This window comes from Schistocerca nitens, chromosome 5 (assembly GCF_023898315.1).
Source record: "Schistocerca nitens isolate TAMUIC-IGC-003100 chromosome 5, iqSchNite1.1, whole genome shotgun sequence".
NCBI lineage: Eukaryota > Metazoa > Arthropoda > Insecta > Orthoptera > Acrididae > Schistocerca > Schistocerca nitens.
The window spans coordinates 397,031,168-397,055,491 of record NC_064618.1 but is presented as its reverse complement, the minus strand read 5'-3'; the positions used below and the strand labels follow the sequence as shown (position 1 = coordinate 397,055,491).

The 24,324-nt window shown below is 41.4% G+C and overlaps 1 protein-coding gene across 1 annotated transcript in view; it reads left to right on the top strand.

Moving 5' to 3' along the window:
* Positions 1-24,324, top strand: part of LOC126260491 (methyl farnesoate epoxidase-like) — a 120,466-nt gene that overhangs the window by 5,222 nt on the left and 90,920 nt on the right. Inside the window, exon 2 of the mRNA XM_049957819.1 lies at positions 20,934-21,188. Coding sequence (XP_049813776.1) covers positions 20,934-21,188 — 255 coding nt within the window. The remainder of the gene's footprint in view (positions 1-20,933; positions 21,189-24,324) is intronic.

The window sequence follows — 24,324 nt, the reverse complement described above, 5'->3', positions numbered from 1 at the left end:
TTAGTTTCCTACTGAGCAGGGCTGTTAATTACAGGACACATCTGGTAGTATACGAACGAAGATGCTGTAGTCGTTATACTGATACGTTTGTAAAGATAACACCACGAGTTAGAAGAAGTCTCCACTCACGATTCGAACTGCTCTTTGCTGTTCTGTGAAGATCTCTTTTGATGCTGGCACAGAGGCACAACGGACACGCCTTCTGAAGCACAGTGGTTCAGATCATTGTCCGGTTAGGTTTCCGGGATATATAGTGAAAACTGTTATAGTAAACTGCATTTTCTATGAATCCCAGACATCATCCTAAATCCTCAGAATAATGAACATCAGTAATCAACAACTTTTATTGTCCATCAGAGTGGGCACAGTGAACTCTAATTACAGGCATCACGTTTTTCCTAATCGCTTTCTGGTTGCCAACATTGTAGTTAGAGAGCCTGTCTTGAGAATGGCATACAAAGAATAGAAATAAAAACTTTATTTTCCTCTCGCCGCACCACACTGTGTCTCATAGTATCTTGTTTTCCTGTCAGTAATGTAGTACATTAGTGAATGCCATTCGGACAGCGTTGCTGTTTAGGTCTGACCAGCTCTTCAGCTCTTCTAACGTAAAAACAAAACGCTGTTCCAGTCATGTGTTCTGTGCACCATCCAATATTGTTTGGAGACTGTAGTAGTTGTGGTCTTCAGTTCGAAGACAGGTTTTATGAAAATTTTCAAGCCAGCTGTTCCTATGTAAGCTGAATCTAAAAAGTATTGGCTGCAAACGGTATTCTTCCTGTCTATAGTTTTTCATGACACAGATCGACAAAGTGTGCCATAAATTTATTTTTACCGCAATTCAGTACCTTCTCATTAATTACTTGATCTGCTCATCTGATCTTCAGCATTCTTCTGTAGCATCACATTTCAAATGCTTCTATTATTTTCTTGTGGGAACTGCTTAGCACTCTAGATTCACTTCTGTACAAGGCTACTATCTACACCTATACATTCAGAAAAGCCTTCCTACCACTTAAGTTTACACTGCATTGGAGACTAAGGTGTAATATCGGTATCACGCGCAACATAAGTATTAATGCAGAACCAGTATCAAGTAGTCTTTGCATTCTGTCATGATGTGAATAAGACGGAACAATTGCCTCTGGTTGCAGTTATTGCTAAGCGAAAAGACTTATCCACGTATAACAGTGGGCAGGGCTGTTAGTTGGTTGGTTAGTTAGTAACATGTTCCATGGATCATTTTGCATGATAGATCCTAACGGTGTGGAAGGAGTCATTGGACATTCACAGCGCAAATTAATTTGTACACATGGTTACATTCTGTACATTCCATTTTTTCAAAAACGAAAAAAAAAGATGTATAGAAGTAACTTAGAAATTCCTACCCACCACCTTACACATTGCAGTAATAGAAATTCTTCTGTGGAATAGAAGGAGTTGTCAAGGATAAAAGTTCTCAGTTTGTTATCAAATTTTACATTACCCTCTGTTAGACATTTTATATCACTGGGTCAATATCAAAAAGTTTCGTTGTAGCAGTGTGCACCCCTTTTTATTCTAAAGACAACCTTAATCTGTAGTAATTAATATCATTTTTCCTTCTTTTATTCTAAATATTTACCTCACTGTTCCTCTTGAACTGTAATGGATTATTTACAACAAACTTCACGAGGGAATAAATACACTGCGAAGTAGTAGTCAGTATTTCTAACTTCTTAAATAGACGTCTACAAGATGATCAGGGGTGAGCACCGCATATTATTCTCACAGCACCTTTTTGGGCAATGAAGACTTTCTTTCTTAAAGATGAGTTACTCCAGAACATTATTCCATATGACATTAATGAATGAACATATGCATAATATGTCAAAACACTGAGTTGTCTCTCCCCAAGGTTTGCCAAGATTCTGAGCGCTAATTCGTCTGGACTAAGTTGTTTTAGGAGTTCGAAAATGTGTTTTCTCCAATTTAAATTCTCATCACCTTGCATCCTATTTATTATTTCCTTATCGTTTGTTATACTTATCACTGGTTTAGTACCTCTACATGTGCAGAACTGAATATGTTGGGTCTTTCTAAAATCGAAGGCGAGACCATTTGCAGAAAATCAGTCAATGATACTTTTAAGAGCAATAGACAATACTTCTTCGATCGAGCACTAAACGCGACTCACGGAAACAATAAGAAGTGCGCTGGTGAAAACAATTACGAAAGCAGTAAGATTGCCCTCTCACGTGCCGGGAAGAAAGTTGTGTCTGGAACAATTTCAAATATGACCATTCACTGTAGCGAAACGGTGATGAAAAAATTGTTCTAATCAATTGAACTAAGCACTTAGTGTGTGCGGTACTTCTTACATATTTCTGCTAAATAAGTCACTGGTATTCTGTGGCAGTTCGATGCATTTATAGGTTTGTGGTGTTCCAGCCCTCTTGATTTACCTGAAACTGTGCACTGGCGTACGGCTGGTTGGACTGATGAATGTCCTTGGTCATACCTTCGTATATATGGTTGTTTGTACGCGAGTCCACAGTCGTTTAATGGCCTTTGGGGACACACTAACGGCATTTGGTATCTCCGGCTGTGTTTGACCGTCATCATTCGTGCTTCTGCATCCCAGTCCTGATGTACAAGAATGATCTTGTAGGAAATGTTGTGTCTAGACCATACAGCCTAGACACAATGCTGTAGCCGATAGGGCACGCAAGGCTAACGCAGACGGGCGTGAAGTCTGGAACATGAGAACTTATAAATGAATAAGAAGAAAAGTACGTAGATGCTTGTTACTTAACTTTTAATTAGTCCTTGGAATACATCTCTCTTGAATATTAGTAAGCTATAGGCACAAATACAAATGGCGCCTTGCTAGGTGGTCGCCATTTAACTTAGCAGAGGGCTATTCTACTGTCTATCTCTCGGCAATTGAGAGCAAGGCTTAGCACGTCCAATCGCTAGCTATGTTGTCCGTACAACTGGGGCCGAGGTCTCCTCAGTCTCTCGAGACCTGCCTTGTGGTGGCGCTAGGTTTGCGATCCCACAGTGGCGACACGCGGGTCCGACATGTACTACAGGACCGCGGCCGATTTAAGTTACCACCTAGCAAGTGTGGTGTCTAGCGGTGACACCACAGGAAACATCTTCCCAAATAAGTCTAAAGCTCGATCGAGTTCTTGCAAAAGCAGGCGAACAACATGGCGGAACTGAACTAATTCATACTGTTCCAAATAAAATAAAAGTAATATAATGTATGTGGAATTTTTTGGGGCATCATATTTGTCGTTGACCGTAAAAATTAATTATTTCACAATTGCAGTTTCGGCCTTTGGCCCTTTTTCAAGTGGTAAGGAAAAAAATTTTGATTCAGCTCATGTCAGACTTTAAAATCCTCCTACATGTATACCATCGTCAGCACAGTGAAAAGTATTAGTTTTGACGATGACATGACGTGAAACAAAATATTTTGCAGAACCACAAGAAAATGGCAGAGAAGTCGAAATTTCAGTTGTGAAATAAACAATTTCTACAGTCAATGGCGAATATAGAGTCATTTAAAAGTTTCGCATGACTGTGAACCCCGACCATGAGAAGTGTATTATTACGCAGTAATTAGCGACATTGTGTAACTACAGTGTATTTGAAGCAAACTGCAGGAAACGATGTCGGGTGGAAGTTTACGTTGAACGTATTGGGAAAGGGAAATAACAGATGAAATTATTTCTTGGATTTACACTTCGTAGTCTACTTAATCTGTAGACTAGACTGCTTACCCAGAACGTCCTTATATCGACTTTTATTTCGGTATTTTGAACTATAATTAAAGAAAATGAGGAAGCATGAATTTATTACATAGGTGAGGGAAGAGAAGACAAGTTATGATGGGACTAGGTACATTGAGATATTTCACTGACGTACAATGATTTCTCGTGAATCAGGTTGAAAGAGAGACTGGAATTTTTCGTGAAAACTTTTCCAATAATCTTCGCAATCGATCTCAGAACATACGGATTAGCAATACTGCAAACAACTTGATGCCATACTGATATGAAGTGCTTTCCATCATGTAGGGTTGCTATAAGTGCATAATTGTTTACGCCCACTCCCGTATTCTTTTATAACATGCAGTTTCGTTCATGACCTACAGTAGGAGTCAAAATTTTATAATACATTATCGGAGAACAGCGATCTAATTGTTAAAGCGGTTTTGATATCGCAGCCGATGTTAAATTCTGACAGGTTTCGGCCTTTTAGTTACGGACCATCATCAGAGTTTGCACCATCTGGATCACGCCGCTGGCGCCTGACCCACTGGGGATGCCTCAGTCACTGTGAGTCACTGAGGTAGTTGTCAACTATCCGATTTTTCACGCAGTTCAATCTTAAACGCAAATTATATGTGAGTAGTAGTTGTTGTCGAACATAACGCCTGCATGAACTACGAAAATGCTGCATCGGCAGTGAATAATCAACTTACAAATCATGGTCTCTACTTGATTCTTAAAGACCCATCTCCGTGATTCCTTCGGATACTAAGAGAGCAGAGGTTCCTACTGACTGACGTATACAATATCAGATGACAGCATTACCATGCAACTTTCATACAAGATCTTAGGTATAATTATTCAGTGTCCTTTTTTCTGGACTCATAATGACATTAATGAGCAGCCGAATTTTAGTTAAAAGAAGTACATCCCTTTCGCCGCGTGCGGATTCTGAAGGCAACCGAAAAGTTTGGCTACTAAGGTGATCCTTGGCTGTCGAAAGCTGCACATACCACACCGTTCTTGTCGTAGCGATGTCGAAGACGAGTGTCTGTCTGTGCTTAATAGAAATGTAAACAGGTGACATCGTAAACCAGGATAAGGACGGATAGCCGAGATTAAGGCGACCGCTCGAGATAAACGGGAAATCTGGGTTCGAGTCCCGGTAGGGCAAAAATTTTCCTGTGTTATCATTAGGTATGGTTTCCATGCCTAATACAGCCGATGTTAAAAATATTCACTAATGCGACAAATTTCGTTAACATCTACACCTTGTTGACAATGGAAGTTTACGTTAGTGTTAACACAAACATTCCCAGCGAGATGAGTGTGCCGTTAGGGAGCATAAACACCCCAAAGAGCAAGAGAGCTATGGAATCTAGTATTCACCATCACACTTCCCTTAGAGACAGAAATTGTCCTGTACTGATGAAAGTGTTGACAGTTGTGATACGTAAACAAGGTTTACTCGAAAAAATATTTCCATTCTATGCAGTCAATAGCTTACAGTGAGAGGCTGATCAATTGAAATCTATTAACAGGAAGAGCCAACAGCCTTTCCGTAGTGGTAAAAGCGGTTCCCGTTAGACCACCGAAACTATCAAGCGCTGTCAGGGTAAGCTAGCAATTGGATGGGTGAGCGGGCAAGTGAGCTGCACTCAGCCCTTGTGAGACAAACTGAGGAGCTACTTAATTGGGAAGTAACGGCTCCAGTCTCGAAAACTGACAACGGCCGAGAGAGCGGTGTGCTGACCACGTGCCCCTACACATCCGCGTCCAGTGACGACTATCAGCAGAGAATGACACGACAGTTGGTCGATACCGTTGGGCCTTCTAAGGCCTTTTCGGAAGGAGGTTTGGACTTTTATCAACAGAGAAAATGTTGTCACCCCATTTGTCAAGACATCATTTCATTAAGTAGCTATATTAATGAATACTAAAAGGCTTGGAAATATCAAATTAAAGTTTAGAGGTGCCAGAATATAATGGACATTGAATAACGAATCTAGCTTCAAAGATACAGATAGCCGTACCATAGGTGCAACCACAGCGGAGGGGTGCCTGGGGAGAGGTCAGACAAATATGTGAATCCTGAAGAGGGGGAGCGGTCTTTTAGTACAGTCAATTGGTATTCAGAACAGTCGATTGCGTAACGAAACTGTGGAAGTTTTTTCTCAGCGATTCTACATGTTCTTTAGCGTGCTGAAGCCGAATTTCAAGTTTTCTGCCTTGTCGAACGACGGCATCACAACGAAAAACGCCAAAGACCACAAAATTTTAGCACTTTCTTCGGCTTTACACTTTTATCTCGAAGACTATGCATTTTTCGAAAATGACTACTCCGCACAAAACGAGGTGGGAGTGGTCATTTGGATGTAGGACACAGAAGGCGTTCTTCGTAATTTTCGCTTTGCTCCCTTCCTCCTTATGAGACAATTGATAGTTACAAACGTTTCTTGTAGGAAAAGTTAATGTGCTTTCATGTGATGTAGGGAATTTGTTGACAACTTGTATATTCTTAGAGATGCAGGCGGTGGGAATGGGTGTTTTTGACGTCTCCGCAGAAAAGCCTAGAAATCATTGCTTTTCAGTGAGCTACAGCACCGATACCGTCCATTAGAAAATCAGTACTGACGAAAATATTTTGTAGGAAATTTTGTCTACTTTAAATTTCGACTGAGTGGTCATCTTCGAAAAAGTATAGTTTTCGAGATGTAAGCGGAAATCTGAAGAAACTGCTATAATTTCGAGGTCTGCTGTGCGTTGAAAACCGATTCGGCGAACCAAAGAGAGCCATAAACAAATGTTGGCCAAAGGGAAATGATGCCAGAAGATCACCTAAATTGATGTCATCTGATGCAGAATCCATTCTATCCATCCAAGGCACAGGAAAACGGTAGAAAACTATAGACAACGTTTTTGTTGTTACTTCGTTACTAGAGGAGCATTGCGTTAGTAAAAGGGTAAATGGCCTTTCAGGTCATAGTCCAAAAGCCTTTAAAACTAAAAGGGGTTTTTGCTCATACATGGGTTTAATACTGTTACAAACTAATAAAATCTTTTCAGGCTTCCAGCCTCGTCAAGTGGTTAAAATACCACGAGATTTCGACCGAGCTCTCCTCGGCCATAGTCAAATGGTAAATGACGATTACAACCTATTTATAAATTTTAATCCAGAGACCTTAAACCTCATTAAAACTTATAATGACAGTATTTTTTCAATGCTGATAACACAGACAATAAATATGTTTTTCTCAACTCTTTTCTCGTGCACTTTGAAAGCTGCTTCCCGTTAGAAGGTTTAAAACAGGGTAATGGCACTAAAATGCAACCTGAATGGCTGAAAAACTGGCAATTATTCCAATTGATAATTTGAATTAAATAAAAACATAGTTTGTCCAGGTAATCATATAACGCTCTTAGAAATGACTTTCCAAGACTGCCATCTGAAATGAACCTCCTGTTACTAACTAGGGTGAGATTGAATCAATAATTAAACTGATGAAATCTAGGGAATGGTCAATTTTCTGCACGATTAAAGTACTCAAGCGAAGCCACCTTAAAAAGAAAAATTGGTATACGTGCGAGTAGGACTCAAGCACCGAGGCTTCAGTATAAACTTAATTATGTATACCTAGAGTTCATGCATCCCAGGAATCAAAAATTTCGAATTTTTTTTTTTTGCCCGTTATCGATATCAATATTGGCAAGAAGTCAAAATGTTATTGTTGTTGTGGTCTTCAGTCCTGAGACTGGTTTGATGCAGCTCTCCATGCTAATCTATCCTGTGCAAGCTCCTTCATCTCCCAGTACCTACTGCAACCTACATCCTTCTGAATCTGCTTAGTGTCTTCATCTCTTGGTCTCCCTCTACGATTTTTACCCTCATCGCTGCCCTCCATTGCTAAATTTGTTATCCCTTGATGCCTCAGGACATGTCCTACCAACCGATGCCTTCTTCAAGTCAAGTTGTACCACAAACATCTCTTCTCCCCAATCCTATTCAATACCTCCTCGTTAGTTACGTGATCTACCCACCTAATCTTCAACATTCTTCTGTAGCACCACATTTCGAAAGCTTCTATTCTCTTCTTGTCCAAACTATTTATTGTCCATGTTTCACTTCCATACATGGCTACACTCCATACAAATACTTTCAGAAACGACTTCCTGACACTTAAATCTATACTCGATGTTAACAAATTTCTCTTCTTCAGAAACGCTTTCCTTGCCATTGCCAGTCTACATTTTATATCCTCTCTACTTCGACCACCATCAGTTATTTTGCTCCCCAAATAGCAAAACTCCTTTACTACTTTAAGTGTCTCATTTCCTAATCTAATTCCCTCAGCATCACCCGACTTAATTCGACTACATTCCACTATCCTCGTTTTACTTTTGTTGATGTTCATCTTATATCCTCCTTTCAAGACACTGTCCATTCCGTTCAACTGCTCTTCCAAGTCCTTTGCTGTCTCTGACAGAATTACAATGTCATCGGCGAACATCAACGTTTTTTTTCTTCTCCATGGATTTTAATACCTACTCCAAATTTTTCTTTTGTTTCCTTTATTGCTTGCTCAATATAGAGATTGAATAACATCGGGGAGAGGCTAAAACCCTGTCTCACTCCCTTCCCAACCACTGCTTCCCTTTCATGTCCCTCGACTCTTATAACTGCCATCTGCTTTCTGTACAAATTGTAAATAGCCTTTCGCTCCCTGTATTTTACACCTGCCACCTTTAGAATTTGAAAGAGAGTCTACAAATGCTAGAAACGTAGGTTTGCCTTTCCTTAATCTTTCTTCTAAGATAAGTCGTAAGGTCAGTATTGCCTCACGTGTTCCAATATTGCCCTCGGTGGTGCAACTGCAAGTATCAGCTGTCTTCAGCGTTGTCGCCAGCGGCAGTCATCGGAAAATTCTGGCGTCTTTGTCGGAAACAGTCTCTGAGATGATGGGATTTCACGCATTATCCAGCTAGTAGCCGCTGACACGGTTCATTAGATTTTCCGGGATGCGTATTTCAACGGATTCTTTAATAATGGAGCCCCAAAAATATGTTTCTATGGCCAAAAATAATTTTTTGCTATACTCCATTGAATGTGCGTTGGAGATACAATGTTCCGCAATTGCAGACTTGTTGAGTTGCAGAAGGCGAGAGCAACGCTTATGTTCTGTCTGACGTTCTTCCACTGTGCGTGTTGTTTGTCCTATATACGCCATACTACACTGGCAAGGTATTTTGTAAATTCCTGTCTTCCGCAATAACAAATTATTCTTCACTGATCCTAGCAGGTCCGAAATCTTAGATGATGAGCGGAAAAACACTTTCACCTGAAAATTACTAAGAACTTTGACTATTTTGAACGAAATTTTTCCAATGAAGGAAGAAAAGCTAGGGACTTTGCTGACACATTCTCCTCTTCATCCACTTTCCAGTTCTTGTTTTGACTGAGAATGCCCTCTCAGTTTTCCGGCTCAAGTATCCATTGCATCTGAACACTGTCTTTAAATGTGCAAGCTCTTTAGGCAAACTATCTGCATCTGACGCTGTATAGGCCCAGTGCACAAGAGTTTTAAGGACACTGGTGGTTTGGGATGGGTGATGGCAAATCAAAGATTGCAAATACAAATCAGTGTGAGTGGGTTTCCGATAAACAGAATGTCCAAGAGAGCCGTCACTCTTCCGTCTAACCAAAACATCCAGGAATGGAAAACAACCATCTTTCTCTAATTCCATAGTAAATCGAATGGTCTAATGAATGTACTTAAAATGATGTAAAGGCTCCATTAACTTATCTACTCCGTGGGGTCATACTATGAAAGTATTATCCACATGCCTCCAAAAAAGATTGGTTTAAGAACCGCTGATTCATGCTCTCTTTCCTCAAAATTCTCCATAAGAAAGTTAGCCACCAGGGGAGACAACGGGCTGCCCATGGCAACGCCGTCAGTCTGTTTAAGATATTCTTGGTTTAACATAAAATAGGTAACTCTGTTTATGATATTCTTGGTTTAACATAAAATAGGTAACTCACTAAAAGATCCGAACTACTTAGGTGGAGAGCTCTCAATCTGTTCATAAAATCGGCTGAGTTCCGTATGTGATGCGGACATTGGCCAGCCAATGGTCTCATGGCTAACCCGTCTTTTTGCGTATATGTGCGGTTGCCGAAGGAGAAGTAGTCGTAGGAAGAGAGAATCGTAAAGAGAGCTATTACCTCATCAGTTTCATCTTGTACAAGGGAACTTTTCTTAGCTAAGTTTTCAGCAATAATTTTTATTTTTTTCCACCGGTATATTCGTATAGAGATTTTTCACATTAGTGAAACCAGCCTGCTTGATGGTGGGAATGTTCTATGTTGAAGATCATCAGTAAAGTCATTCCTGATTTAATTGAAAATTTTTTGTCAAAAACGTAAAACTGACCCTACATCTGCAGTGAAAATTTCTCCATGTTTTTTCAAAGCAGTTACTAATCAGACGCACCAGAAAAACCAGTTTGTGTGTTTTATTTGCGCTCTAGGGTTCATAGCGTGTAATTTTTGTTGATTCACAGATGTGATAATCTTATTACCTGACAAGATGTAGTTATATAATTCTCTACTGATGGCTTACTCTAACTCATGATCTACTGACTTGATGCCATTATCTTTGGAAAATTGCTCTGTATTGGATATGTCGTGTGTCTTATAATAACAGTGTTACCTATGTCGACCCCCACCACCATGGCCTCATGCTCTCTTAGTCTTTTATTAACACACATAGTAGCTGACTGTTCATTACTGCTATTCTTTGAATTAATATACCTCTAAGTCATGTCACTTGTTTTACGTGCTGTTTTTAATTTGGTCACGTAGTTGTCAACAGCACGGTCAAGCACCAGCTTGAACTCAATGATCAGGTCAGTGACATGTTATTCATTCATTAGTGGCTGAACATTTTGTTTCTTAGTGGATGAACTGTAAGCATGTTAGACTAACTATTCTTTTTACAGAAAGGAAGATCTTACCATTAGCTTCAATATGATTCTTGACAAGTCTGGTGTGAACTTTGTGTAAGTGCACGAGTTTAGAACGATACTTTTTTAAAATTAATTGTGCACATTCCTCTGTGAAATTATTGAGCGCTGTCAGGAATTCGTCAAACTGAGAGTTTTCAGGACAAACTAAGATACGCATCATAAGCAGTTTCAATAGGTGAATCCTTTTTGGAATAAAGGTACATAATTTCACAGTCTAGCAACGCCTTTGTACACTTGAATACTGATTAGAGTGGAAACTAATCTTTCCGTAATATCACGAACTGATGTAAATATACTGGTATAAATTTATCATCGTTACATGGTTTACTCTAAGGTTTTTTTCGTTACTTTAAATTTAGTTTTCTGAAATATAGCAGCCATATTCGATTCCCGACAAGGTAAACTTCTAAATATGTTTCTCCACTCCATTTCTACCCTCTTTCGGCAACAGTAATCCAATTTTCAAATAAAAGGCAGTCTCTATAGCAGGTATTTATTTTAAAATTGAAGCATTTCACACTAGGTGTGCATCGTCATAATTACATAGTATATATTACATAAAGTTATGACCACGAACTTCTCCAGCCCCTGCTAAGTAACTACTGATTGAAAGGATTTGCCTTGGACGGCGTAAACCACACTAGTCAAGAAGAAAATGTTGAATGGATCATAACTGCAATAGTTAAATACAAAACTAAAAGCCTGAAAAGCTAATTACATTTTTATAAAAATCTCTTCTTATACAGACAACTACTAGCACGGATTTTCTATATCTAGGGGCATGAAGAACCTAACCGGGAGTTATTAGACAGAACATGTTCTACTACTGTAGATATGTCGATGATATTTTTATCATTTTTAACAGACCGTATGAAGATGTAAATATAGCAGCGTAAGAATTCTATGGCTTGCATCCTAAACTACAGTTTACGCATGAACTAATGGCGCCCAGTCAGTCATTGAACTACTTGGATTACGATTTTCAGCACTGCCGTCAGCTGTAATTTCATAATCAATATATTACCAACAGGTCCCGACGACACACATTGTCATCTTCAGGCCCTAAAGTAATATGAAAACAGCTATATGAGTAACAGTGGGCATCAAAAGCAAAATTGTACCTAGAGTTAAAATATGTAATACGTAGTTAGTCTGTTATTTAATAACAATGTGTACACGAACTTAATAATTGTATTGTTAAATATAGGGGTATAATCATCACATTGTACTCTGGCGGCACTGCTATGCACACGGTTGCCTACAGTAAAACTCAGTCAAAGTACAAACACTGTAATGTGAAAACAGAATTGAGTACCTATATACAATTAAGACCCATTACAGAACCAATCATTTACGTGCTTAGAAATCTAAGACTATCGAAACTAGTATATAAGGACATGATTAAAGACATGTGGTTAATATCATCACACAAATAAATATTCACTAATCTTGAGCGTGATCGAGCATACAACACAACTACAAACGTAATCAAGTGATACGAGGTACATACACATTTACAACTGGTCTATATCGTAATCAGCAATTAAAATGAAAATGCATGTCCATATACAAAAGCTAAAATAAAGCGCCGAAAGACCGAAACAAATATAGAGGACAGAACCAATCATGAGTCTATAAAAGTTTTCATGAAGACAAGATAGGGAGACGAGGACCAGTTAATAGAAAAACAACCAATCGTCAAAACTGTCTTTCTTTTGGGTCATGAGAGATAAGCCTTGGGAGAGCCAGTCATGACATAACTCTACCATCTGGTGAGCAAGATGTATGAGACAGGCGAAATACCCTCAGACTTCAAGAAGAATTCCAATCCCAAAGAAAGCAGGTGTTGACAAATGTGAAAATTACCGAACTATCAGTTTAATAAGTCACAGCTGCAAAATACTAACGCGAATTCTTTTACAGACGAATGGAAAAACTGGTAGAAGACGACCTCGGGGAAGATCAGTTTGGATTCCGTAGAAATGTTGGAACACGTGAGGCAATACTAACCTTACGACTTATCTTAGAAGAAAGATTAAGAAAAGGCAAACCTACGTTTCTAGCATTTGTTGACTTAGAGAAAGCTTTTGACAACGTTAACTGGAATACTCTCTTTCAAATTCTGAAGGTGGCAGGGGTAAAATACAGGGAACGAAAGGCTATTTACAATTTGTACAGAAACCAGATGGCAGTTATAAGAGTCGAGGGGCATGAAAGGGAAGCAGTGGTTGGGAAGGGAGTGAGACAGGGTTGTAGCCTCTCCCCGATGTTATTCAATCTGTATATTGAGCAAGCAGTAAAGGAAATAAAAGAAAAATTTGGAGTAGGTATTAAAATTCATGGAGAAGAAGTAAAAACTTTGAGGTTCGCCGATGGCATTGTAATTCTGTCAGAGACAGCAAAGGACTTGTAAGAGCAGTTGAACGGAATGGACAGTGTCCTGAAAGGAGGATATAAGATGAACATCAACAAAAGCAAAACAAGGATAATGGAATGTAGTCAAATTAAATCGGGTGATGCTGAGGGGATTAGATTAGGAAATGAGACACTTAAAGTAGTAAAGGAGTTTTGCTATTTAGGGAGCAAAATAACTGACGATGGTCGAAGTAGAGAGGATATAAAATGTAGACTGTCAATGGCAAGGAAATCCTTTCTGAAGAAGAGAAATTTGTTAACATCGAGTATAGATTTAAGTGTCAGGAAGTCGTTTCTGAAAGTATTTGTATGGAGTGTAGCCATGTATGGAAGTGAAACATGGACGATAACCAGTTTGGATAAGAAGAGAATAGAAACTTTCGAAATGTGGTGCTACAGAAGAATGCTGAAGATAAGGTGGGTAGATCACGTAACTAATGAGGAGGTATTGAATAGGATTGGGGAGAAGAGAAGTTTGTGGCACGACTAGAAGAAGGGATCGGTTGGTAGGACATGTTTTGAGGCATCAAGGGATCACAAATTTAGCATTGGAGGGCAGCGTGGAGGGTAAAAATAGTAGAGGGAGACCAAGAGATCAATACACTAAGCAGATTCAGAAGGATGTAGGTTGCAGTAGGTACTGGGAGATGAAGAAGCTTGCATAGGATAGAGTAGCATGGAGAGCTGCATCAAACCAGTCTCAGGACTGAAGACCACAACAGCAACATGAGAGATAAGGAGATCATGTAAGCACGACCAAATTACTAAAGTGTCAACTCTAATGGAACACAGTAACTTATGAAATCTACATACAGTGAGATGACAAAAGTCATGGGATATCTCCTAATATCGCGTCCGATCTCCTTTTGACCAGCGTAGTGAAATGGACTCAACAAGTCGTTGGAAGTACAATGCAGTAAAATTGAGCCATGCTGCCCCTGTAGCTGACCATAATTGCGAAAGTTTTGCCAGTGCAGGATTCTGTGCACGAACTGACCTCTCGATTATGTCCCATGAATGTTCGATGGGATTCACGTCGGGCGATCTGGATGGCTAAATCGTTCACTCGAATTGTCCAGAATGTTCTTCAAACGAATTGCGAACAATTGTGGTCTGTTGATACGGTGCATTATCATACATAAAAATTTCTTCGTTGTTTGGGAATATGAAGTCCATCAACGGCTGCGAATGATCTCTAAATAGCCTACGGAACAGAAGATCCAGCCCATTCCATGTAAACACAGCCCACACCGTTATGGAGCCACACCAGCTTGCACTGTGCCGTGTTGACAAGTTGGGTCCATGGCTTCGGGGCGCCTGCGCCACATTGAAATCCTGTCAGCTCTTACCAACTGAAATCGGGACTCATCTGACCAGGCTACTGTTTTCCAGCTGTCTTGGGTTCAACCGATATGATCACGGGCCCAGGAGAGGCGCTGCAGGCGTTGTCGTGCAGTTAACAAAGACACTCTCTTCGGTCGTCTGTTGCCGTAACCCATTAACGTCAAATTTCGCCACACTATCCTAGCTGATACGTTCGTCATACGTTCCACATTGATTTCTGTAGTTATTTCATGCATTGTAGCTTGTCTGTTGACAGTGACATTTCTACACATACAACACTGCTCTCGGTCGGTAAGTGAAGGCCGTCTAACTGCACTGTCCATGGTGAGAGATAATGTCTGAAATTTGATGTTATCGGCACACTCTTGACACTGTGGACCTCGGAATATTGATTTACCAAATGGAATGTCCCATGTTTATAGTTCCAACTAGCACTCAGCGTTCAAAGTCTGTTAATTCTCGTCTTGTGGCCACAATCACGTCAGACACCGTTTTACGTGAATCGCCTAAGTACAAATAACAGCTCCGCCAATGTATTGCCCTTGTGTTCGCAATACTGCATATATGCATATTGCTGTCCTATGAATTTCGTCCCCTAAGTATGTTTTAAGCCTAGGTACAATTTTGTTTTTGATATTAGACTGTTACTTATGTAGCTTTTTCGTGTTACTTTTCGGTTTTAATGATGACGAAGTGTATCGTCGAAACCGGTTACCAATAAACTTATTATGAAACTACAACTGACAGTAGCCTTGAGTACTGTAATCTTCCTATCGGCAGTGGTCCTCTCTTCCTATTTAACATGGATGGAAGTACCGAAATTATTTAGGTTTAAACCTTCAATTAGTAGAAGGGCGCATTGAGTATGATATTTTTCAAAACACAACAAGTGATTCTGCCATCCATGCATCCTTGTGTGACCCTCCAGCTCATAAACACAGTTTCATTTTGGCTGATTGATCGAACTACTAGCACTCTGGTAAGTCACGATTATATTCATTTATTTGTTGGTAGACAACGTGTGTGTAGGCTGTATAAATATATATCTACGCGCCATCTGCGTGATGTAATTGAATAGCTTTTAAGTTTTTCACCTGTCACTAGCCATCCAAGTCAATATAGTTTTTAAGTGTATACAGCTCACAGTCCATCAGAATTGTTATTGTAAAAACCTTTGCTATTCCACTGAAATCAGTTTCTAAGTGTGCGCAGTCCATCAGAATTACTGTAAAAGCTATGCTACTGGGGCTCTGGAATTGTTAGTTGTAGTAATTGTTAGTTGTAGTAATTAAGAAAGCATCTCCGCATTATTTCTAGCGTAGTTTTAAATAAAAAAATTCCTACCAGTGTTACTGTTGTAGCGTGTAAGTTAAAAGTATTTCCGCATTGGAATAGCAGACTCAATTTATACCTCAAGAATACTATATTGTACCTCAAAAACTACATTGTACCTCAAGTATTATATTGTACCTCAAGAACCATATTATATTTGTGTGAGCTGAGTAACCCAAGAAAAAAATTAGTCACCATACGTCTTTGTTTTTATTTACAAAAAATCCTATCCCCCATTGTATTATGCATGTACATGTCCATAAAGGCTGTGCATGTCTCAAATGACATTAGTTTCGATGGAGATGAGTGCTATTAAGGAGGTGAAGTTTAAGATGGACGATAGCAAAATATATAGAACGGTTACGTGGAATTATGCCTATCATGCAGCACAAGTTGGGTTATGGGAGCAGGAGGCATGTGACCGTGCCCACTTCCAAAGGTATATAGCAGACATGTCTAAAATTATATCTCCTGTGCTTGAAGAAAACCACAGACATAACATGTGGTTAAGAAACGGTACACTGTCAAAGCAGGAACAGGATTGAAAAATAGAACACAGAGGTTGTGAGGTAAAATTTCATTTATTTCTCGAAGTAATTTTACATTTTCATAAGCAGACACAGCAACACTATTTTCACACATCTTCTTCTTCTTCTTGAGTCGATGAAGAGAAGGACACCTGTAAAATTTCAGGTCTTGAATAGCAGCAAACTTGAAGACTGAACGCATCCATGACATCTTCTCCTTCCCCTTCACATAGATGATGGTATCCGTGTGATCGAATAATTTAAGCACTGTCACCATATCTTTATAGGGTATGCCAGGATCATCCCAGTGAATTCCATGGTAGAAATGTGTTAACCACTTTGCACTCTTCCGTGTCTTAGCACACTTCACATACTTGAAAGGCCTCGGTGATGCAATGTTTGCTTATAATGCCTCTTACCATTCCTGCATCTTCTGTGTACGTCATATCTTTAAATATTATCAGTCTACACTCATCATCGTAGAAACCATGAAGTAAAGAAAAAGGTGTTGATGTTCAGATGTGTGTGAAATCTTATGGGACTTAACTGCTAAGGTCATCAGTCCCTAAGCTTACACACTACTTAACCTAAATTATCCTAAGGATAAACACACACACCCATGCCCGAGGGAGAACTCGAGTCTCGTCTGAAAAAAAAAAAAGAAAAGAAAAGAAAAGAAAAAAAAACAGTCAGACAGTGCTCTCACAGCGGCAACAGCAGCAGTTTCATGGGTAAGTTCAGTGATGGACAGGCTGTCCCATTAAGATTGCTATGTGCTGCGCTATTCTGGGAAGCATTGCAACATCTCGCGGCACTGGACAAGCACCTCAGCTCTGCGTCATCATGCCAGCAACGGTGCTTCGATGAACACATCTTCAGACAAGAATTCCTCAGGTGTCAAGTATGAGAGGGATAACGTACCTCATGCTTGCGGGTCCCGAACGGACAACTGTGTGTCGCTGGGCAGCTGATTGCCTCGTTGCCACTTCATGGGCCCTGCCGATGCACCTGTACTCTGGCATTGACGTGGGACATCATGTGGCAAGATGTGTCTTTTAATAGCGATCTTTTGTTTAAACCACATTCCATCGATTTCACCGACCAATATAATGCTGCAAATTAAGAAAGACTACCTCATACATGTGTAGAATACAAATTGAATTAATCTGCATGAATTTTTTTATATCATTGTGGTGTTAGCGGTACAATAGTTGAGGGGAGGGTGTGTGTGAGTGGGTGACATGGAGCAGAACAACAGGTTCAGTGCAGAACAATAGGTTAATTTGCATAATTTTTATGTAAAATGCAGTACAATAGTTTCAGGGGGTAAGTGACAAAGAAGAATGCACCAGAAATGGCGTTCAAAAGCAAGTGAAATTCGAAAAGTGTACCAGAAAATGGGGGGAAGATGTAACTAATTACTTAATTTGGTATCAAATGTGGTACAATAGTTTAAGGAAATGGAGGTGACATGGAAAACCACTTAACAGAACAATAGGTTAAGTACTGACAAAGGCCCAGACATTAGGTTAAGACACCCAGAGTACAGTGCCAAACATTAGGTTATGCAACATGTTTGCCCCATGTAATTGCTTCTTACAAGATCTACATGTTTCCAAACAGCAGAGAATGATGAGCAAGAGGAACCCAACCCCACAAACTGAATTTTTCATAAATAAACAATATACCCTTGAATTTCCTGTCATGAGATCCTTCCTCTCCACCACCAGACCGCCACCTTTGATTACATCATGGAAGGGATGACAGCTCCCTCTGGTGGCAGTACTGTGTACTTGGTCAGTTGGGCTCTGGACCTTGGGGTGAACACACTTGATGGTGGTACTGCCTCTAATTGTTTAAATAAAGACTGAAAATAAAGACTTATGTCCAGCACAGATCGAGTTCTTTTGCCCTCCAGTTCCTAGGACGAGGAGGTGGTCGGATGACTTAGGTTAGTGGAGGTAGTTCTTTCCCGCCATTTTCTTAGGTTAGAAGAGGTAGCTGTGGTGTGTTGCATTGTCCTTATGAAATTTGAACTTACTACCATTTTCTGGGGAGGGGTAGGGGAGGGGGTTTACTGTGGGTGAGAGGTTCATTAATTGATCAATTTAGTTAAGTAGTCAATCAAAAATGATAAGAGTGAGAGGAGCTATTCCAATAAATCAAACCTAAAAGTGCACTTGTAGTAGCGAGGGGGAGAGGGGAGTTGGGGTAGAGGGAGGTGGGGCACAATAGGATAGCTGCCTGTCAATCAAAAGGAAACAGAGGTGACATGGAAAACCACTTAACAGAACAATAGGTTACGTACGTGTCAATCAAGCTAGAACAATAGGTTCAGTACCTGTCTATCAGAAGAGAACAATAAGTTTGCGCCTGAGTGCATACCTGCCCGTGATGTAGGCAACCCACACAAACAAAATGCACAGAAACATACTTTGTTCCACTACTCCTGTCTGATCACCCGCATCCATTCATGTACATCATGCGCTCCGACGGACTTGTGCAATTCCAGCAGGACAATACGAACCACACATCCAGATTTGCTAGAGTGGCTCCAGGAACACTCTTCTGAGTTAAAGCACTTCCGCTAGCCACCTAACTCCCCAGACATAAATACTATTGAGAGTATCTGGGATGCCTTGCTCCGTTCTGTTCAGAAAATCTCTCCACTCCCTCGTACTCTTATGGATTTATGGACAGCCCGGCACGATTCAAGGCATCCGTTCCCTCCAGCACTACTTCAGATATTAGTCGAGTCTATGCCACGTCGTGTTGTGGCACTTCTGGCTGCTCACAGGGGCCCTACAAGCTACACTACTGGCCATTGAAATTGCTACACCAAGAAGAAATGCAGATGATAAACTGGTATTCATTGGACAAATATATTATACTAGAACTGACATGTGATTACATTTTCACTCAATTTGTGTGCATAGATCCTGAGAAATCAGTACAGAGAACAACCACCTCTGGCCGTAATAATGGCCTTGATACCCCTGGGCATTGAGTCAAACAGATCTTGGTTGGCGTGTACAGGTACAGCTGCCCATGCAGCTTCAACACCATACCACAGTTCATCAAGAGTAGTGACTGGCGTACTGTGATGAGCCAGTTGCTTGGCCACCATTGACCAGACGTTTTCAATTGGTGAGAGATCTGGATAATGTGCTGGACAGGGCAGCAGTCGAACATTTTCTGCATCCAGAAAGGCCCGTACAGGACCTGCAACATGCGGTCGTGTATTATCCTGCTGAAATGTAGGGTTTCACAGGGATCGAATGAAGGGCAGAGCCACAGGTCGTAACACATCTGAAATGTAACGTCCACTGTTCAAAGTGCCGTCAATGCGAACAATAGGTGACCGAGCCATGTAACCTATGGCACCCCGTACCATCACGCTGGATGATACGCCAGTATGGCGATGACGAATACACTCTTCCAATGTGCGTTCACCGCGATGTCGCCAAACATGGATGCGACCATCATGGTGCTGTAAACAGAACCTGGATTCATCCGAAAAAATGACGTTATGCCATTCGTGCACCCAGGTTCGTCGTTGAGTACACCATCGTAGGCGCTCCTGTCTGTGATGCAGCGTCAAGAGTAACCGCAGCCATGGTCTCCGAGCTGATAGTCCATGCTGCTGCAAACGTCGTCGAACTGTTCGTGCAGATGGTTGTTGTCTTGCAAACGTCCCCATCTGTTGACTTAGGGATAGAGACGTGGCTGCACGATCCGTTACAGCCATGCGGATAAGATGCCTGTCATCTCGACTGCTAGTGATACAAGGCCGTTGGGATCCAGCACGGCGTTCCGTATTACCCTCCTGAACCCACCGATTCCATATTCTGCTAACAGTCATTGGATCTCGACCAACGCGAGCAGCAATGTCGCGATACGATAAACCGCAATCGCGATAGGCTACAATCCGACCTTTATCAAAGTCGGAAACGTGATGGTACGCACTTTCCCTCCTTACAAGAGGCATCACAACAACGTTTCACCAGGCAACGCCGGTCAACTGCTGTTTGTGTATGAGAAATCGGTTGGAAACGTTCCTCATTCAGCACGTTGTACGTGTCACCACCGGCGCCAACCTTGTGTGAATGCTCTGAAAAGCTAATCATTTGCATATCACAGCTTTTATTCTCCTGTCGGTTAAATTTCGCGTCTGTAGCACGTCATCTTCGTGGTGTAGCAGTTTTAATGGCCAGAAGTATATTAGGGAGGTAGTTTCTTTGACTCTTCAGGGTATATACCCTCCATTGCTAGTGCTGCTACCTGCCGTTGAGAGTGGTTATTGCATGTTGACGTCGAACATAGGCGTTGGTGACATCTGTGCCTGTGTGTGTATTTCGGCTCGAATGTGCATGGGCACACGTACTTTCTACAAAATAACTGCATAAGATTAAAGATATGTTAACTAGAAAGTATTAATTGATGAACGATTCAGCAAACATTTCACTGAGACATTAAAATTAATTTGCTATTGGATACCTTTATAGACGTATTACTGGGGTCTCCTTAGGTCCGACGTGGTTTCCACTGGTGGGCAACTACCACGGCGTCCGCCAGCTGAGCAAGACACTTGGATCGCAGCACCAGGCGTTCACATACCTCGCCCAGAAGTACAAGTCGCCCGTAGTGGGCCTTCGTCTGGGCGGCAACCTGACCGTCATCGTTTCCACCAGGAGCCTCATATGCGAGGTGCTCACGCGACCAGAATTTGAAGGACGGCCCCAGAACTTCTTCGCATACCTGCGCAACCTGGGGCTGAGGAAAGGTGAGTCGCAATGTTTTACATGTAATGTAGCATTACCACAAGCAGTCACAAGTAAAGCGATCAATTGGATGGTTTGTTTCACTGTGATTACAAACAACAAACAGAGACCAAAGCTGGCGCCAAGCAAATAGCAACCTGGGATACGGAAATGACGTAGCAGTCTCTCCTAGTGGTCGCGGTTTAAAAAACAAAATGGAAATAATGTGGCTCAGTGGATACGTGCCTGCGATGGGTCTAGATCCCAATCTCTGCTAGTATATTTAAAGACAAAAAAAAAACGACGTACGATGATGGAATTATCCAAATGAGACGGAAATTCGTAGATGTGATTTACATGTTCAGATATACAAATGATTACAATTTCAGAAAATTTTCCCCCGTCAGAGGTTCGAGTCCTCCCTCGGGCGTGGGTGTGTGTGTTGTCCATAGCGTAAGTTAGTTTAAGTTAGATTAAGTAGTATGTAGGCTTAAGGACCGATGACCTCAGCAGTTTGCTCCCATAAGACCTTACCACAAATTTCCAATTTTTTTCAGGAAATTTGGATGATTTATTTAAGAGTAAGACTTTCACAAGTTGACAAAGTTACTAATGTGTTGGACCACCTCGGGCCCTTATGCAAGCTGTTATTCGGTTTGGCACTGATTGCCAGATTTGTTGGATGTCTTCTTGATGTATGTCACTGTTGTGTCGATTCCCTAAGGTCTCGACACAATGAGTGGCTAGGTGCACGCGAAACTAACGCAGACGGGCGTAAATTCTGAAACAGGAGACTGGATGAAAAACTATAAAGAAAAGAAGAGAGATTGTCATCTACTTAACTTTTAATGATGTTCTTCTTGTTGAAATACATCTCTTGCATAGTAGTAAGCAATTAGCAATGATACACATGGCGCCTTGCTAGGTAGTAGCGATGGACTAGCTGAAGGCTATTTAATCTGTCTCTCGGCAAATGAGAGGAAGACTTGATACGTCTTGTCGCAAGCTATGTCGTCCGTACAACTGGGGCGAGGTCAAGTCCGTGTCTTGTGACCTGCCATGTGGTGGCGCTAGGTTTGCGATTACATAGTGGCGACACGCGGGTCCGACATGTACTACAGGACCGCGGCCGATTTAAGTTACCACCTAGCAAGTGTGGTGTCTAGCGGTGACACCACAGTCACACCAAATTCTGTCCAATTGGCGCGATACGTCGTAAAGATCCCGATCTGGTTTGAGGATCCTACCCAGAATTCTCCAATCGTTCTCAGTTGGAGAGAGATCTTGTAAGTAGGCTGTTTAGGTTTTTATATTGGTAACGCCACATAGCGCTCTGTATGAAAATCACTGGCTGCGCTGTGTGCAGTCTGTGGCTGGTTGGCATTGTTGTAATACTCGTCATTGTAGTGTTGGGCAGTTGGCTGTTAACACCGTGTAGCGTTGCGCAGTTGGAGGTGAGCCGTCAGCAGTGGTGGATGTGGGGAGAGAAATGGCGGAGTTTTGAGAGCGGATGATCTGGACGTGTGTCCATCAGAGACAGTACATTTGTACGACTGTATATCATGAACTGCTATATATATTATGACTTTTGAACACTATTAAGGTAAATACATTGTTTGTTCTCTATCAAAATCTTTCATTTGCTAACTATGCCTATCAGTAGTTAGTGCCTTCAGTAGTTTGAATCTTTTATTTAGCTGACAGTAGTGGCACTCGCTGTATTGTAGTAGTTCGAGTAACGAAGATTTTTGTGAGGTAAGTGATTAGTGAAAGGTCTAGGTTAATGTTAGTCAGGGCCATTCTTTTGTAGGGATTATTGAAAGTCAGACTGCGTTGCGCTAAAAATATTGTGTGTCAGTTTAGTGTTGATCAGAATAGGTTAAGAGCGAAATGTCTGAGTACGTTCAGTTCTGCTCAGCTGTTTGAAAATCAAATAATGTAAGAGGTTTATCATTAATTTTTTTCAATCTGAAGACCTTGCTGGCCAAGGTTAGGTTTTGGCAAGCACTAAGACAAGTAATAGAAACTCTAACCATGTGCAGGTGGGCACTACCTTGCTGAAATGAAAGCCGAAGATGGCTTCATGAACAGAGAGTAGAATATCGTGACCTACCGCTAGGCTGTAAGGATGCAGCGGATGTCAAAGACGTCCACCTGTGAAAAGAAATGGCACCCCAGGCCATCACTCCTGGTTGTCTGACCATATAGCGGGCGGAAGCCAGGATGGTAATCAAACACTGTAATCCACAGACGCGTCTTCGGCCTGGATTCTCATTGACTGGAGTAGAATTGTCTTCAGTGAAGAGCCCTGCTTCGAACTGAGCCTCGACGGAGACGCATCAGACGTGGGTGCGATACCAACCTGAGTGCTTTACAAAATGGTTTAAATGGCTCTGAGCACTATGCGACTTAACTTCTGAGGTCATCATTCGCCTAGAACAGAACTAATTAAACCTAACTAACCTAAGGACATCACACACAACCATGCTCGAGGCAGGATTCGAACCTGCGACCGTAGCGGTCGCTCGGCTCCAGACTGTAGCGCCTAGAACCGCACGGCCACTCCGGCTGGCAGTGCTTTACATGTATATGGCCTGATAACCAGATGTAATTGTCTGGGGGGCCATTTCATTTCATAGCAGGACCCCTTTGGCTGTCATCCACGTCACCCTTACAGCCCAACGGTACGTCGACGATATTCTACACCCCGTTTTGTTGCCCTTGATGGCAAGTCATTCTGGACTTACTTTTCAGTTAGATAATGACCGCCTGTGCGCGGCGAGAGTTTATACTGGTTATATTCATGCTTGCCAAACCCTACCTTGGAAAGCCACGTGCACAGATCTTTCCCCAGTTGAGAATGTTTGGAGCATTATGGGCAGGGCCTTCCAAACAGCTCGGGATTTTGATGAGCTAACACGCCAGTTAGAATCTGGAACGATATTCCTCAGCCCGCATCTCGTGGTCGTGCGGTAGCGTTCTCGCTTCCCACGTCCGGGTTCCCGGGTTCGATTCCCGGCGGGGTCAGGGATTTTCTCTGCCTCGTGATGGCTGGGTGTTGTGTGCTGTCCTTAGGTTAGTTAGGTTTAAGTAGTTCTAAGTTCTAGGGGACTGATGACCATAGATGTTAAGTCCCATAGTGCTCTGAGCCATTTGAAC